General features: G+C 33.9%; 3 protein-coding genes across 3 annotated transcripts; 2 read left to right on the top strand and 1 right to left on the bottom strand.

Annotated features, from left to right (window-relative positions):
* The first annotated feature begins 413 nt into the window (after nt 1–413).
* Nucleotides 414–10,205, top strand: LOC133328182 (Fanconi anemia group D2 protein). The gene is made up of 22 exons (XM_061536738.1): nt 414–524; nt 604–862; nt 928–1,414; nt 1,547–1,688; nt 1,759–1,827; nt 1,891–2,069; nt 2,132–2,204; nt 2,267–2,430; nt 2,661–2,829; nt 2,900–3,063; nt 3,132–3,286; nt 4,778–4,979; nt 5,047–5,166; nt 5,221–5,871; nt 5,933–6,191; nt 8,535–8,715; nt 8,782–8,991; nt 9,051–9,270; nt 9,326–9,518; nt 9,587–9,736; nt 9,808–9,975; nt 10,052–10,205. The coding sequence occupies exons 1-22, from the start codon at nt 414–416 to the stop codon at nt 10,202–10,204; spliced, it is 4,479 nt and encodes a 1,492-aa protein (XP_061392722.1). The 3' UTR covers nt 10,205.
* A 1,774-nt stretch (nt 10,206–11,979) lies between these two features.
* LOC133328189 (small ribosomal subunit protein uS10) lies at nt 11,980–13,167 on the top strand. The gene is made up of 4 exons (XM_061536742.1): nt 11,980–12,097; nt 12,268–12,423; nt 12,681–12,770; nt 13,053–13,167. The coding sequence occupies exons 1-4, from the start codon at nt 12,095–12,097 to the stop codon at nt 13,164–13,166; spliced, it is 363 nt and encodes a 120-aa protein (XP_061392726.1). The 5' UTR covers nt 11,980–12,094; the 3' UTR covers nt 13,167.
* A 1,319-nt stretch (nt 13,168–14,486) lies between these two features.
* LOC133328201 (calmodulin-like protein 4) lies at nt 14,487–16,071 on the bottom strand. The gene is made up of 4 exons (XM_061536756.1): nt 15,967–16,071; nt 15,196–15,226; nt 14,668–14,981; nt 14,487–14,603 (listed from the first exon to the last, which is right to left on the bottom strand). The coding sequence occupies exons 1-4, from the start codon at nt 16,069–16,071 to the stop codon at nt 14,502–14,504; spliced, it is 552 nt and encodes a 183-aa protein (XP_061392740.1). The 3' UTR covers nt 14,487–14,501.
* Between the last annotated feature and the right edge of the window lie 317 nt (nt 16,072–16,388).

The raw sequence follows: 16,388 nt of genomic DNA, 5'->3' as shown, positions 1-16,388 counted from the left end.
TTGGAAAGCACTGTTGATAAAAATAGTGTTAAATGTGAAATTGTGATGTTCTGTGTCACCCTGTAATTTCGATAAAAATTTTGTTATCGAAAGTTAGCGATGTCGCTAACTTCACACAGGTTGAAAAGTCGACATTGTGACTTTTAGAACTTTTAGACTTTATCGATTAGTCGAAAGTCGATTTACTAATCCCTAATCATAATTTGCCTAAACCTCATTCGTCTCATTCGTAAACAACACGGTTTCCATTTAGTCTCTATCCCACCTCATTCGTAAACTTTCGGTTATACCATTTTGAGTTCATCTTTATCGGCCATTTTGTCTTCTCCTCCCATTCGTTAGCAGGTGGAACGTTTTTCAATTTTTTCAGTCGTCGTTTTTATTTTAGCTTCTGAAATTAATACAGCATAAAAATGTATCGAAATCGTAAATTTGGAAAAGCGGCAAGGACCAAAAGTACAGACTCGAATGATGGCAAACGAGCTCTTAACACAATTGACGAAAATTCCACAATTAAAATACCGGTAAGTGAGGCAATTCAAGAAAGGCGCGCAAGCCCCCTCAATTTTATTCAAATTTCATCATGATATGCCTCCATTACAGCGTCTACTGGATGATAATGATAAAACAAATGATAATAGTAACGTACAAAATGTTGAAGAAATGTATAGCAGTGAAGAGAATATTCCAGCATCGCAGGAGCCCACTCAGAGATATTTATCACAACGCAGCACTATAGCAGCTACATTGGGTAGGACCCAGTCACGTCTGAACAGTTCCCAGAGACCACCAAATACATATTTTGAGCTTGTGCTAATGAAGGCCGGTGTACAACTGGATGAGGGAGATAATTTTGTTTTGGGTAAGTAATATGAAAATTAATTTGATTAGAGAATTAATTTTTATAAAAAAAAATTGCCTTTACAGCTTGTGATCATGTTGCTTTTGTTAGCAAATTACGTGATCTACTGGATAGAAATCAAAATTTCAAAGACAACTACGAGATGTTCCGCAATGGTCTACGCGATTCGTGGACAAAATTTGCCTTGAAGCTATTAACAGGTTGCACAATAAGTATACCAGGCGAGGAGAGTATTTATCAATCGCAACATAGTATGATTGTGAACTTTTTTATGATTGATGGTTTACGTGATCGTGTATTAGATCTACTATTGGATAAAATCGAGAAAACTGCATGTGAAAAACCGACATTCACGTCAAATATAAATGTTCCACTGCTGCCACTTATGTTGGCACAATTGCAATATGTTGCCTGTACACATAGTAATATCATCTATGATCGTATTAAGAAAATATTTGAAAAATGTTTGGATCAATCTAAATGGGATATTATATCAAGTGCTGAAATAATAATTGCACCAAATAAACATGATGAATTTGCACAAATGTTAATGTAAGTGCAATGCAGGAGAATTATACTAAATAGCGGAAAATAATCGAAATAATTTCTAGATGTAAAATTTAAAAAATAGGAACTTTTTTCGAAAATATTGTATAGTCACAACTATATTATTATTCATTTCAGTGATAACATGCCAAATAGTTCGGAGTTATTTAAAAGTGTAAATATCCAAACACTGACCAATTTAAGTCTATCTTCATACTTGCAAGAAAAGTTGAGAGCAAAGATATTGGCATATATAAAGGATGGGCAGTGCCCTAAAAAGGTTGGTGCATTATAATGAATCTCTCCATTTTAGAATATGAAATTTATGCAAAAACTGTTTATTTATACAGACTCTCCCCCTTTTGGTCAAATTTCTATTGAAAATTCTTGCAGAAGACAATGAGGATAACATGAAAGAGGTGAGAGTTAACGACATAGAAATCACAAAAATATATTATTTCAATTTAATATTGTTTATACAGCTCGTCACTACACTACGTGAAATTCTTAATTGGAATGAGAACGATGTAACAGCATTGGCCAACGATAAACAATTACAATTAGAATTATTTAGTTATATAGAACAGGGTTTTACACGTTCCAAAAAATTCTATGGCATATGGCAGAAAACTATAGCTTCCATAAAATCATCAAATTTTAAGTAAGTAGAAATCGTAGTGTTTTTTTTAATATGTATTTATAATTTAAATCTAATTTTTATAGGGCAATCGATTTTATTATAGTTTTGCTATTAATACACATAAGAGAAGACAATTCATTGTATATTGAAAATATTGTAAGTAAAATCGCAATTTCCTCATTAACAAAAAATAACAACAACATTTATTACCTTCCAAGTTACGAAAACATGTCCGTCAAATATCAACATCTATGGTACAAGATATACGTAATAGATATGCACCAGTATTGGAACATCACTGGCATATTCTAATGCAAATTATAAATGGATTTCTGAGAGATAAACATAAATCCGTTGTTGATTTTGCCCGAGTTGCGTGTGGGTAAGTTTGAAAACACAATATTTTAATTTACAGTCAAAAAATTGTTATAACTACATATCGGTTGTAACGACTATATCCAAAGTCCCCAGAATGTTTCTACCCTTTATGTGTTATCGTATATAACGACATATTCCTCATAGTGACTAATTTTGCCGGTTCTTTGATCGTCGTTATAATCGATTTGGGTCGAAATATTTATAATTAGTTTTTATTTTTCTTTTTATTCACAGCTCATTCTTTGACATATCCGAATCTGTACAAAAACTTATCCTGAAAAAGTTATTGGAATTAACTTGTGAAAAATCGAATCAAAATACCACAAATTTTGCACTAAGAATGTTACGTGATTTATGGCAATTATATCCTAAAATTATACACAACTGGGGCATGTTATTATTGGTAAAAAATAAAAGTTTAAACTATATTAAATTTGTAACTCATTTTCATATAATCCAAATCTATTATCTAGCCCTTTTTAGATCACATTCATGAAATGTCATTATCTCAGACTCGTATTGTTATGGAATTATTGTCGTCTATAGCATTTCCTGCACCTACATTGGATGAATGTACAACACTGCAAGATCAAATAGATATGTTAATTAAGAAGCAAATAATTAATCGTAATAGTTCGTAAGTACTATTTTTTATTTTATTTTTAAATTTTGTTTTATTTTCTTTAAAAAAAAAATGAATTTTAGTGTTAAAAAACAAGGTATAATAAGTGCTGTACAATTAATCGATTGTATAGCACGTGTAGAACAGTCTGTAATACAGGCTGACGATTTCGAAACAACATTTAATACGGTTAGTGATTTACCAGATGGTAGAGGAAAAATTGCTGCAAATTATATGGGTATGTATTTTTAATTTTTAATATTTTTTGGAATCATTTGTCTATAGGGTTCTTGTAAATAAAAACCAGTAAGGAAATTAGTAAAGTCGGACTGGGACGACTATATGATACCCTTCACCACTCGAAGGAACATACTCATGTCTTTCTGTAACCTATGATAAATTTAATTTCATTCGGGCAGATTTAGAGTCGTCTGCGTACCATGGGACAAATTTATGGAAAACGATTTCTAGCAATTCGACACGCCGGACTGTAAAAAATTTAATTTCCATCAGACAACCGTTCGAAATACATATGGAAGCTATGGCTGCATGTGCACCAATTTCAACAAAACCGAATAACGTCATTCAAGTCTCAATTTGATACGTTGTGCAAAATTTCGTGTTAATCGGACAAATATTATATATGGGAGCTATATCTAAATCTGAACGGATCTTCACTTAGCACACATCATTATAGACTTAATTTAATGTGCTAAACCAAATTTCGTGTAAATCGAAAGTTATTTAGGGAGTTTGGCCCACCATTAACCTTAAATCGGACGAAAATATATATGGGAGCTAGATATAAATCTGAACCGATTTTCAGGAAAATTAACACACATCATTCTAGACCTAATTCATTACGCTGTTCCAAATTTCGTGCAAACCGAAAGATATAAAGACTTTTATATGTGGGAGCTATATGTAAATTTGAACCGATTTTCACACATCTTTCTAGACTTTATTCAGTACGTGCAAATCGAAAGATATATAGGTACTTTGTTGCACCATTTACCTTAAATCGGACGAAAATATATATGGAAGCTATATCTAAATCTGAACCGATTTTCATGAAACTTTGCACACATTATTCTAGGCTTAATTCAGTACGCTGTGCTAAATTTCGTGTAAATCGAAGCATATTTATGAACTTTGGTGCACCATTTACCTTAAATCGGACGAAAATATATATGGGAGCTATATCTCAACCGATTTTTCCCAATTTCAATAGGGTTAGTCCTTGGGCCAAATAAATGAGCTGTGCCAAATTTCATCAAATTCGAATCATTAATGCGACCTGTACTTTGTTTACAATTTAACATGGACAGACAGACGGACATGCATAAATCGACTTAGAAAGTGATTCTATGCATATTCTCAAAAGGAACCATGTGTCTATCTCGTTTCCTTTTGCCTGTTACAAACATATGCACAAAGACATAATACCCTGTACCCTGGTGAATGGTGTAAAAATTGTTTATATATTTATTGTGTACAATATTTCGATTGGATTCCCCAATCATCACCAGGGAATTAAAGAATAGAGAATCCAAATAAATATTGAAACAATAAATATTAAAAATTGAAAATGAAAAACCATAGCCAAACGGGTCCAAAAAAAATAAATATTTTTATATAATATATTTTTATATAATATTTATATAATAATATTTTTTATTATTCCTATAAATTGTAATTTTTATCATTTTTTTATTCAATATATATTTAGTTCGTATACAATCCTCGACCATGAATTCACCCGAATGTTTGGCTTTATTCTATGATGAATTGGCAAATGTATGCTCCGCAGGCGGAGATGATCGGGCAAATGGTTTACTTTTAGATATACCATTTGTAATATGGTTATGCGAGCTAATGACCTATTATTTTCAAAATAGTTTTGTGGCTGAACACAATCCTGAACCAATACAGTAAGAATGATACATATTATAACCAATAAATTTTATAGATTTTTCTATTATTTCTTACTATTTATAGGGGTATCAATCTGGTTTATATGAAATGTATAAATACCCCTCAGGATGCAAATACCGAAGAAAGTGAATTGCCACAAATTGCCATAAACATTGCTGAATTGGTTTTGAAGCCAAGCAATGAGTGAGTGACACAAGATTCAAAATTGACTTTAAAATAAAAATCTTCATTTTCTAGAGCAATATCATCGATACTGGTTTTATCACCCCTATTCAATTTAGTACGTGTCCTACATATGCAACGCTATGAGGGAAGTTTAGAAATTATCAATGCCCTTTTGGGTTGTGCCATTATCCTACCCAGTTTCTTTGATGATCCCAATTTGGATGCCATATTCTATGATTATGATGAGCCGATGCAAAAGAAAATTCTTGATATGTATTTTCATTGTGTCAATTGGATACGTGAAACCGTCAGTTCATTTGCAACACAACGTGAAGAAATGATACGTAAAAAAGTCCTTCAGCGTTTAGCCGATCTGATTAGTATTGAAGAAAAAATAAGACATCTATTGCAGAAGGCTCCACGTGATTATATACCACCACAATGTCATTTCATAAGTGATAGTTTAAATTCATGTAATAAACCAATAAGTGGTGCCACAGGCAGAGGTCGGCCGGCCGCAGCAACAACGGGTGCCGCTAACAGAAAAGCAACAAATAAAACTAAAATCACCGAAAATGAAACAATGAATTTGGATGATACAAATATCAATGATACAACAACAAGGCCAGCTGATATAACCAGTAAATTGGCGGGAGCTAATAAAACTAAAACATCGTTTAAAAACAATTTTGAAAATCTCTATGGGCCCAAGGAAATTTATAGGTAATACACAAAAATATTTATTTTAGAGTAAATTTTAAAAATTATTTAATTTTTTTCATAGGCAAATGGATACCAACATAATATTGGTATTAAAAGAAAAATTCAATATTAAATATCCCCTGCCCGTGGAATGTCTGGGCAATGAAATGGGTCTCCTAGAGTTACGATTTATTCTTACGGATATTGTTAGCAAATTGGAGTCTGTCGTTGGTATACAAAAATTCCAATCTGAACAATCTCTACAATACATTGCTAAACCTGGTCATTTTATGTGTGATCTTGCGGAATTTATTTACATAATTAGCAAGGATTTGGAAATTGTAAGTAGTAATACCTTCTCTATTATGTACGTAGATTTTACTTAAATATTTTCCCAATTATTTTAAGAATGATTTTTGTAAAAATATTTGGTCAAGACATGGATTTTTTTAGATAAAAAAAAATATTTTTCCATCGCGATCTACAACCGTGATTTTTTTAATGTTTCCCAAGGACTATCTGAAAGTGTGAATTTGTAAAAAATATTTCTCAAAGACTATTTATGCAAGTTGGTGAAGTGTGAATTTTTAAAAACAAATTAGAACGTGAATGCTTTAAAAGCATTTTATCAAACACTGCCTACATGCTTCGATTTTTAAAAATATTTTCTTTTAAAGACTATGATTTTTTAAAAATATTTTTAACGGCAAAATACCACCCATTTTTAAATATACATTTTTAACGACTAATTACAAGCTTTTTTATTGAAAATTAAATGTTAAATGAAAGGAGAGAAAAATGAGTGCATCAGTTCTTCAAATAGATAAGTTGGACGATAGCAGTTATGACCTGTGGTCAGTCCAGATGCTGAAAAACAAAGAAGGAGGTTAATAAAGCGGCAATATCCAAATGGGAAACCGAAGACGAATAGGCCCTCGCGTCTACTTTCCTGGATGTTAAACCAACACATGTGGCTTACAAGGAAAGCGAAAACGTCGCATAAAGCCTGGAAAAAGCTGGGTAACCGAGATGGCCAACCGTGCCGTGTGGAAATGGCCAGATCCATTATGGTGTATGCGAATGTGAACCCATTTTTGTGGGCAGAGGCAATAAATACCGCCGTTTATATTAGAAATAGGTGTCCTACCAAGCAAGCTGGAAAACAAAACGCCGGATGAAGAATTGTGTGGAAGAAAGCCTAGCGTTCAACAATTCATGATCTTTGGAGCATGTGCTGTGGCCTTAGATAAGTCTGGGAATAAATCCAAATTCGATGCTAAAGGCAGGCGATTTATAATGGTTGGATATTCATCGACAGCTAAGGCAAAGGCAGTGGAATGTGAATATCGTGCTCTTTGCAAGAATAAGACTTGGTCGATGGTGGATCTTCCAAGAGGACAAAAAGCTCTTCCATGTATGTGGTTCTATGCCATAAAGAAGAATGTAAATGGTGAAATTGAGAGGTATAAGGCGCGCCTAGTAGCCAAAGGCTTTCACCAACGATACGGAATAGATTTCAACAAGATATTTTCACCTGTCGTTCGCTACTCAACAATTCCAATTTTATTGGCTCTGGTTGTGAAAGAAGCAATGTTGTTACATCAAATCGATGTCAGTACTGCATATTTGAACAGTGAACTCCATGATGATGTAGGGGAGACTGGGGCACCTTCGGCAATCGCGTTTTCGATAATAAGCTCTCACCGTACATCACTAGTTTCGATACATAGGTATCGAATATCGAAATAAATAACTGACACAAAGTTTGAAATTTCTAGTTAATAACCTTATTTAGATACATGGGTTTTTGTATTTTTATAGATGTTTCTGAAAAAAACTATAAAAAGTACATTCGGGGTACATTCGGCATTTTAATGTGGGGCACATTCGGCCATATACAGATTGTGCAATATTATTTCCATAGAATGTTTTTGAGTTTGTCTTTAAAACTAATCATTTAATATGGTTCGAAATTGCATATATAAGTTCATACGTGCTTGTATTGACTAAAATGCGATAGAAAACCCCTATTTCTGATGGTGTGTGCGACCTTGAGATGAAAACGTCCGCCACTAGAAAATAAAGCCCTATAATTCAAACATTGTGTGGCGTATTAAAACCAAATAGAGCTTTTAGAGGATCAGAATTTCAAACAGACTGATAGCGATGACAATTACCCGGCTATGACTATGGTGCCGAATGTGCCCCATCAAATGCCGAAGCTACCCCGGGTTGGGGCACATTCGGCGAATTTGACTTTTTTTACAAAACTGTAAAATTTTTTAACTAATACTATTTTTTTATATCTTTTTGGTACTATTTTTTATAATTAAGTGTCAGAGGACAACAATCAGCCATAAAGTTGTTATATATGTTGAATAAGTACTGAGATATAGAGCTCTAAAAAAAAAGTGCCGAAGGTGCCCCAGTCTCCCCTATATATGCAGCAGCCACCAAATTTTGAGGAAAATAGTTTCGTATCTAAATACAAGCGTGGATTTTTTAAAAATATTTTATCATGGCTTAATACAACCGTGGATTTTTAAAAAATATTTTTTCACGACTAAATAAAGCGCGTACATTTTTACAAATTTTTTTTAATTTTCAAAATACTTTTTTAATGACTAAATACAATCGTTGGTTTTTAAAGACAATTTTGCTTTCCAAATATTTTTTCCTTACAGCTTTCAGATGCCATCAATACCAAATTAGAGGAAGTTCAACGAGTTTACAGCCATGCTGATTTGTTTACCGAAGAATTTAATCTCTTAAAGGTTTGTTTCGGTCTATGTTTACGATTATTGGTAGCATATTTTTCCTGGTCCGAGTGGTTTGTTAGTGAACAACGTATCAATAAATTGAAAGGTATAATAATTCTAATACAAAAAAAATAATAGCGAATTAAATTTTTAAATTCTTTATTCCCACTAGAATCCCTTTTGGTGTGTTTGGATCGTAAAAAAGCCCAAAGTTTAAAAACAAAATCGGTTGGCATTATAACGGCGGAAGTTTTCAGCACTTTTATAAATTATGAAAAATCAGTGGTAGATTTAAAATCGGCTGTTTATCTCTATCAATTGATGATCAATCTTAATATACTCTCCAACAAAGATGCCAAAGATAAGCAATTGCATGAAATACGTAAGTACAGAAATCTTAATTTTGGTATTGCAATTTAATTATTTGTTTATTTTTATTAGGTTCCCTATGTCGCACTTTGTTGTGCCGCAAATGGTTTAACTATGAGGGTTTATTGGAAAAAGGTGCCCAGTGTAATATCTATTTGGATGAATTAGTTAAAGGTTTCCTGCGTGACTCCGATTTCAAGCGCCAACGGGAAATATTACGTGCCGTTAGTGAGGAATCAAAACATCTAAATGGCAAGGATACATCTCTTAAATCCTTTCCAAATTTCAAAAAGTATGTGTAGTATAAAAATGTGAAAAGGTCATAATTTTATTTATGTTTTTTGAAGAGCCAATTTCCCCTTGTTCTTCCGTGGTTTATGTGAAATTCTCATTACCTCGATGAATGATAGAATTACCGCCAATGCCCTAAAATCAAATGACAAACTTGAATTATGGGAATCCAGTTGCAAGTTATTAAATATGTTATTGGAAATTGTACAAGGTTTGGATATTCCGAGAAATTTCCAAATATTTGTTAAGGTAAATTACAAGATTTTTTATTTATCTGTTTTATTTAAAAAATTCTAAACCACTTTTTATATTCCCAGTATTCCCACTTGTATTTAAAACTTGTCTTACAACATGGTTTGCCGGTGTTTGAAAAATATTTACGACAAAATCCAGATCGTGTTTGTGATTTGATTAAGACAATGCAAACAACAACCAGATATTTACATCATTTATGTTGCCACTCAAAAGTAAGGTTCTATAATATTTTTTATAATGAAACCTCTCGTCTACTAAATCTCTTATTTCGTCCTTTCTTTAGGCCATTAAAAACACAGCCATTGTCAGTCAAATACCATTTTTGCGGGAAACTGTTGAAAATTATGTTTTTCGTGTCAAGGCGTTATTGACGGCTAATAAATGTGCTTCTGTCTTTACAATGGGTAATTTGAAAAACAAGGATATACATGGCGATGATTTGGTAACACCGGTATGTGTAGTTCAGATCAATATAAATTACTTGCGAACATATAAAATAACTGTTCTGTTCTCGTGTCTATTTTCAGTCTGCCTCGATGCGAACGGCCAGCAGCCATGATAGTGATGAGGAAATACCCGATGATGATGTTAGTGTGGATGAAACTGTAATGGGTTGTGATGAAAGTGAAAATTCCCGAAATGATCGTAGTAAATCTTCGTCAAGAAGTAAATGTTTTTGAAGATGAAGATATGTTTATTATTATATTTAAAGTTTATTGTTCTATTTTTTGTAATTTCGGACTTTATAAATGCGAATAAAATACCTATATATTTTTTATAGTTATTAAATACTTCAGTTGCCAAAAATTGCAAAAAATTACAACTATTTAGCCACCATTAACAATTCTTCGGGGAGCACAATATAAAATTATCCACTGCAAAGTCTACAGTATCACTTTTCACTTCCTGTACGCGAGTAGGCGCATTCCCACCGTCCATAATCCGAAAATCCATGAGGTGGTCTTCGATAACCTCCTTTATTTCTCCTCGCATTCAAACTACATCAACCAAAAGGCTAAAGCTGGGAATAAAGTTATGAAAGCTTTGGCTGGCACTTCCTGGCACAAGAATAAAGAATCGTTGGGGCCTCTGGACCCTTAAAATCTATTGAACATGGCAATATTTATCCAAAATTAACGCCCACTTAACCTATGTATGCCTCAATGAAAGTAAAATTTTACAGCTTGGCCAATATTTAAAATCTGGTCTTGCTTATCAAAAAGGCTAAGGCTGTGCCAGAAACTTTAAACTCTGCGCCAGATCCTGGAAAAAACCCACCTCTGAACCGCATTCGACAGCCCTATCGGTTAAGAGGTGTTTAACGCCATGTCTGCGTTTCGCATACCTGCAAAATTAATAGGGCTATGCAGGATAACTTTAACTGTCAGCAGTTAAAGTAGGAAAGGACCTCTCGGAGCACCAACGATTTCGGATTAAGGGTCGAACAACATCAGCTTTGAAATACGGAGGAGAATAATGTTGGCCAACAGATGCTACTATGGTCTGAGAAAGCAACTCAAAAGCAAGGCCACCTATCGCCAGACCAAACTCACACTCTACAGGCGCTGATATTACCCTTGATGTTAGGTTCGTTCGTTTACTTTCCCAGTAATATTTACTCAGTAAGAATTTGCAGGATTAAGGGTCGAACAACATCAGCTTTGATATACGGAGGAGAATAGTGTTGGCCAACAGATGCTACTATGGTCTGAGAAAGCAACTCAAAAGTAAGGCCACCTATCGCCAGACCAAACTCACACTCTACAGGACGCTGATTTTACCCTTGATGTTGTATGGATCTGAAGCATGGATACTTGCGCAAGCAGAGTAGACAGCTCTTGTAGTGTTTGAGAGAAAAATTCTCCGGAAGATCTATTGGCGATATGCGTCGATGGTGATTATCGCCGTCGAATGAACCATGGGCTATACCATCTATTCTTGGACATCGACATTGTTAGACGTATTGAGCTGCAGCGACTACGTTGGCTATGTCATGTTGGGAGAATGGATGAAGATGCCCCGGCCCAAAAGGCATATAGAAGCGAACCAGCTGATGGTTCACGGAGAAGGCCACGAATAAGATGGAAACATCAAGTGGAAGACAACATTGCTGAATATGATCTTTCAAAAGGGAAAAACTGCGCAAAAGACCGAGACGCCTGGAAATCTTTTTTAAATTCGGCTTATGGAACGAAAGTTCTGTCACAAGCCAGCTAAGTAAGTAAATAATAATTAGAATTTTTTTACCGGCTTAAACTACTTTATCAGGATTTATTTGACATATATACAATGGAATTGATAATTCAAACTCACTGGGTTAACGAAATCTGGTATAATGTAAACGTACTATAAAGAAAAGTTCACTTTGCGATTTTCTCATAGATCAAAAGTCGATATCGATTTTTCAATACAAAAAGCTGATAAATCGATTAGTCGAAAATCGACTTACTTATCCCTAAACGAAAAACTCGTCCATTTCTTTTTTTACTGTATCACTGGCTAGAACTCTGGTTCAGCGCTGCTCAAAATAATTGGAAGATTTGAATACCTCGACCAGATTTCTACATAAAATGGTAATTATCAATATCCCAGAAATCCAATTAATACACAATCCAACGTGAGAATATATATTTCTCCCAATGGGTAAATATGATTCGTGTTTTTTATGTCTGATTCCTATACACACGTGTACAATAATACCTAACCTCACTTTTTTTTTTTCTTTTTTGTCGATTATTTATAGGCTGCTACTGGCAAAGATATTGAGAAACCCCAAGGTGCTGATTCCTCCTCGGTTCATCGCATCCGTATCACTTTGACCTCCAGGAATGTTCGCTCCTTGGAAAATGTGTGCCGTGATTTGATCAATGGCGCCAAGAACCAAAACTTGCGTGTCAAGGTAAGTTGTTGGGATATGTGTAGTTGTATGTAGAGTATGCATTTACCTGGAGGTTTTGTTTCTTTAAAAAACTTAATCTAGTCATATTAAATGCTATAGAAAACCTTAACTTGAATTGGACATTAATTCCAGTTTAATTTTTTTACGGATTGGAAGTATTTTTATGATTCAAGTTACAACAACAAAAGACTAATTGAAATGCTAAGATATGCTCTAGTGTGAAAGTTTTAAAATAATCATATTTCTTATTTTTCTAGGGTCCCGTACGCATGCCAACCAAAACTTTGCGCATCACCACCCGTAAGACTCCTTGTGGTGAAGGTTCCAAGACTTGGGATCGTTTCCAGGTAAGTTATCAACATATATATATTTTTAGAAAAGCCAAATTTGTTTGGCAAATCTGATATCGGCTTTAGTGTACAAGTCCTTTTGGGGCCTGCTATTTTTTCCTTTGGCCAGTATCTATGTGATTTGCTTAGATCAAACGAACTCTCATAGTCCCTTTGGAAGATTGCCAACTTCCTTATGGCTCTCAGAGTTTTACAATTGCAACTTCAAATTTGTTTCTAAATATTTTTCTTTTGATGGCGTATGTTAACAAATGTTTTTTCTTCTTTTTTGATTTGTAGATGAGAATCCACAAGCGTATCATCGATTTGCATTCTCCCTCTGAGATCGTCAAGAAGATCACCTCCATCAACATTGAACCTGGCGTAGAAGTTGAGGTCACCATTGCCAACTAAACACCCAAAGTACATCACGTTTATCGATGTATGATACAAGCTTATTCTTTTTTAATAAAAAAAGATGACTAAAATTTAAAAACACATTTTTTTCATTTGAAGATCATTAGGAAAGATTCTCTGGAAGGAATAAAGAACCTTCTGGCGAAAAGAGACATGTAAAACTTTTTGAGATAGAAAAAAGTGGATAGAAGACCTTCCAAGGGTCTTCTATGGATAGAAGACCTTCCAAGTGTCTTCTATGGATAGAAGACCTTCCAAAGGTCTTCCATAAATAGAAGGGTCTTCTATAGATAGAAGATCTTCCAAAGGTCTTCTATCGAATGTCTTGGTAGTCTTTTGTGGATGTAAGACCCGCTAAGTCTTCAGTGGATAGGAGTCCTTTTAAAGGTCTTCAATGGATAGATGACCTAAAGATCTGTAGATAGAAGACAATCTTCAAAAAGACATCTGTGAATGGAAGACTTTGCAAGGGTCTTCTATGAATAGAAGACCTTCCAAGGGTTTTCTATGAATAGAAGACCTTCTATGGATAGACGACATTCCAAGGGTCTTCTATGGATACAAGACTTTCCAAGGGTCTTCTATGGATAGAAGACCTTCCAAGGGTCTTCTATGGATAGAAGACCTTCCAAATATTCTTTGGATTCTAAATGTCTTCTTTGGATTGGAGGACCCTCTTAGGATCTTCTATGGAATAGGGGACCTTATAAATGTTTTCTATGGAATGGAGGGCCTCCTAAAGATCTTCTATGAATAGGAGGTCTTCCAAAAAGGATATCGAAAATTTTCTCCGAATTAGGACTATCAGGAAAATTTTCTTTTGAATTCGTACCGAATTTATCTGAAAGTTCTAAAGAGAATATCGTTCTGATTTTTTAGCAAACATTCTAATTTCTATAGATGACCACGTCTATACAACTTTGAAATATAACATCCTGCTTAAAATGTTTCTTTAAAACTCGGGCTTGTTCAAAAAATAAAAAATTTTACTTCGACTTCATTGAACTCGTCCGAGATTTCTTCACAGATTGCGAAATAATTACATATTTACTGGGTATAGACGATTCTTAAATTTGAAATAAAAAAATCCAATTATTTTTAAATATATTTTTTTAAATATGTTATTTGAAAATATCTGAATATAAATATCTAGAAGAAAAATACTTTAAATAAATAGTAAAACTTCTCAAAATGAATATAAATACTTGAATATATACGGTATAAATTAAAAGCTATATACTTTTTTATATACTTTTTTTTAAAAAATAAAAAGCTGCTTGAACTTGGAATGTATATAATATTGGACAGTAGATTACAGATCATTTTGTGCATTCAATAGTAATCGGGAACTGGAGCACATGCGATCTTAACAAAATCCGTATAACGTACCATGCTGTTGTTGCCAACATTAGCCTCACGGAAGATGTTATCAACCTTTAAAGAGAAATATAAAATAATTTTGTAGCACATATTAATGGTAACTATACACACAACATACCTCTCTAACCGATAAACCTTCACCCCATGTTTGTAATAAATTACGCAATTGACGTGCTGGAATTAAACCAGTATTGTGTGTATCTGATGCCTTAAAGGCGGCAATTACTTCGTCAGGTAAATTCTCCACTTTGGTGTGTTGATGCATGATTTCCAGGAAATCGGCAAAACTCATTTTACCATTTTTCTTTTTCAAATAGCCAACCAGCTCTTGTATGGTGGGCGATAAACCCAACGATCTCATAATAACGGTCAACTCATCCAATGTTGTAATTTGACCGGAACGAGCAAACAAATAGAAGCATTCACGGAATTCTAAAACAGACAATAGAGAAAAATCAAATTAGTTTAAAATGTATACAATATGTAAGCATAATAAACAAACAGGTGGTGATTGTTGGTGGTGGCACACAATAATGTCGCAATGTCACTAACTTTCACCTAACAACCATATTCAATTTTCCTATTTGGTATACTGTGTCATCATTGTTATTGTTAAAACAATTTGAAAACTTTTTCTATAACTTACCATCGATATCTTGTTCCTTGAAGTAGCGAGCCTAAAACGACAAACAAAAACAATTATTTTTATGATAATAACTATTATCTGTTGCATTTAGTCAATGATTTCATCGACAGAATAGATAAGAATCTGCAGAGGAATTTGTTTTTCTACATTATCCAAATAACAATCACTCACCATTCTTTTATATTTTTAAAGAAAATTCAATATTTGTTTAATAAATAAAAAAGAAAACTAATAATTTGTAAGTAAACGAAAGAAAATTAAATAAAAATTATACACGGTAAAAGAAAAACAACTGTCAACTATAATTTTCAAATGAGTATGTTCAGTGTGACCCCATAATAGGAGAACATGAAAAAACAAACACTATCATATTCTTAATTAGTAGAAAACGTATAGCATGACAAGTTGGTACGTTGCTGTAACGTGTATTTAAGTACAGGAGATTTGTAGGAAATTTTGGAGAAATTTACATTAAATCACCATCTAATCGTAATTTATGTTGTCATTTCCAATGGGTTACCAACTGAAATATTCAATACTAGTGAGCAGATGCTGGTCAGGAGCATATACCAGCTGATTAGTACAATTTGTCTGGAGGAATGCATGCTCAATAATTGGAACCTCAGCATCCTGTGTCCCGTGCACAAAAAAAGAGACAAGACGATATGTGCCAACTATAGAGGAATAATCTCCTTCCCAGTGATTATAAAGTGCTATCCAGCGGGATCTGTGAACGACTGATCGATGATCAATGACATTATTGGATCATACCAATGCGGCTTCAGACCGTGCAAATGCATCATTGCCACATGCCACACAGCTTGATCGAATACGGCTATATTGCAGGAGACATTTCTTGGCCAAGTAATTTCTCATCGTGGCGATATTAATTGGTCACCAAGAACATGCTATTTGGCACCAATAGGCTGTTTTTATCGGTCTAAGCGAAATTTATGGAGATAATGCTTTAGTAACAACCGTCCACTCGGAGACTATTGTCCATTGTGATCATCCTTTATACCTGAAAAGAAAACGGGAAAAAAGTCAGAGTGGAAGAGAGGAGAGCCTAGAGATGGTTATTTTAGCCATGCCAGATTTTTGACAAAGCCTAGCATCTGATTGGGATCTATTTTAGAGAAGATAGCTAGATTATCAATTTCATACCTTTCAAACTGTTTATGTTTTCTGCCGCT

This window comes from Musca vetustissima, unplaced genomic scaffold, assembly GCF_032173495.1.
Source record: "Musca vetustissima isolate MV318-11 ecotype Yass unplaced genomic scaffold, APGP_CSIRO_Mvet_v1 utg327, whole genome shotgun sequence".
Classification (NCBI taxonomy): Eukaryota; Metazoa; Arthropoda; class Insecta; order Diptera; family Muscidae; genus Musca; species Musca vetustissima.
Note: the sequence above shows the minus strand (reverse complement) of the source record. Positions and strands in the feature narration are given on the sequence as shown.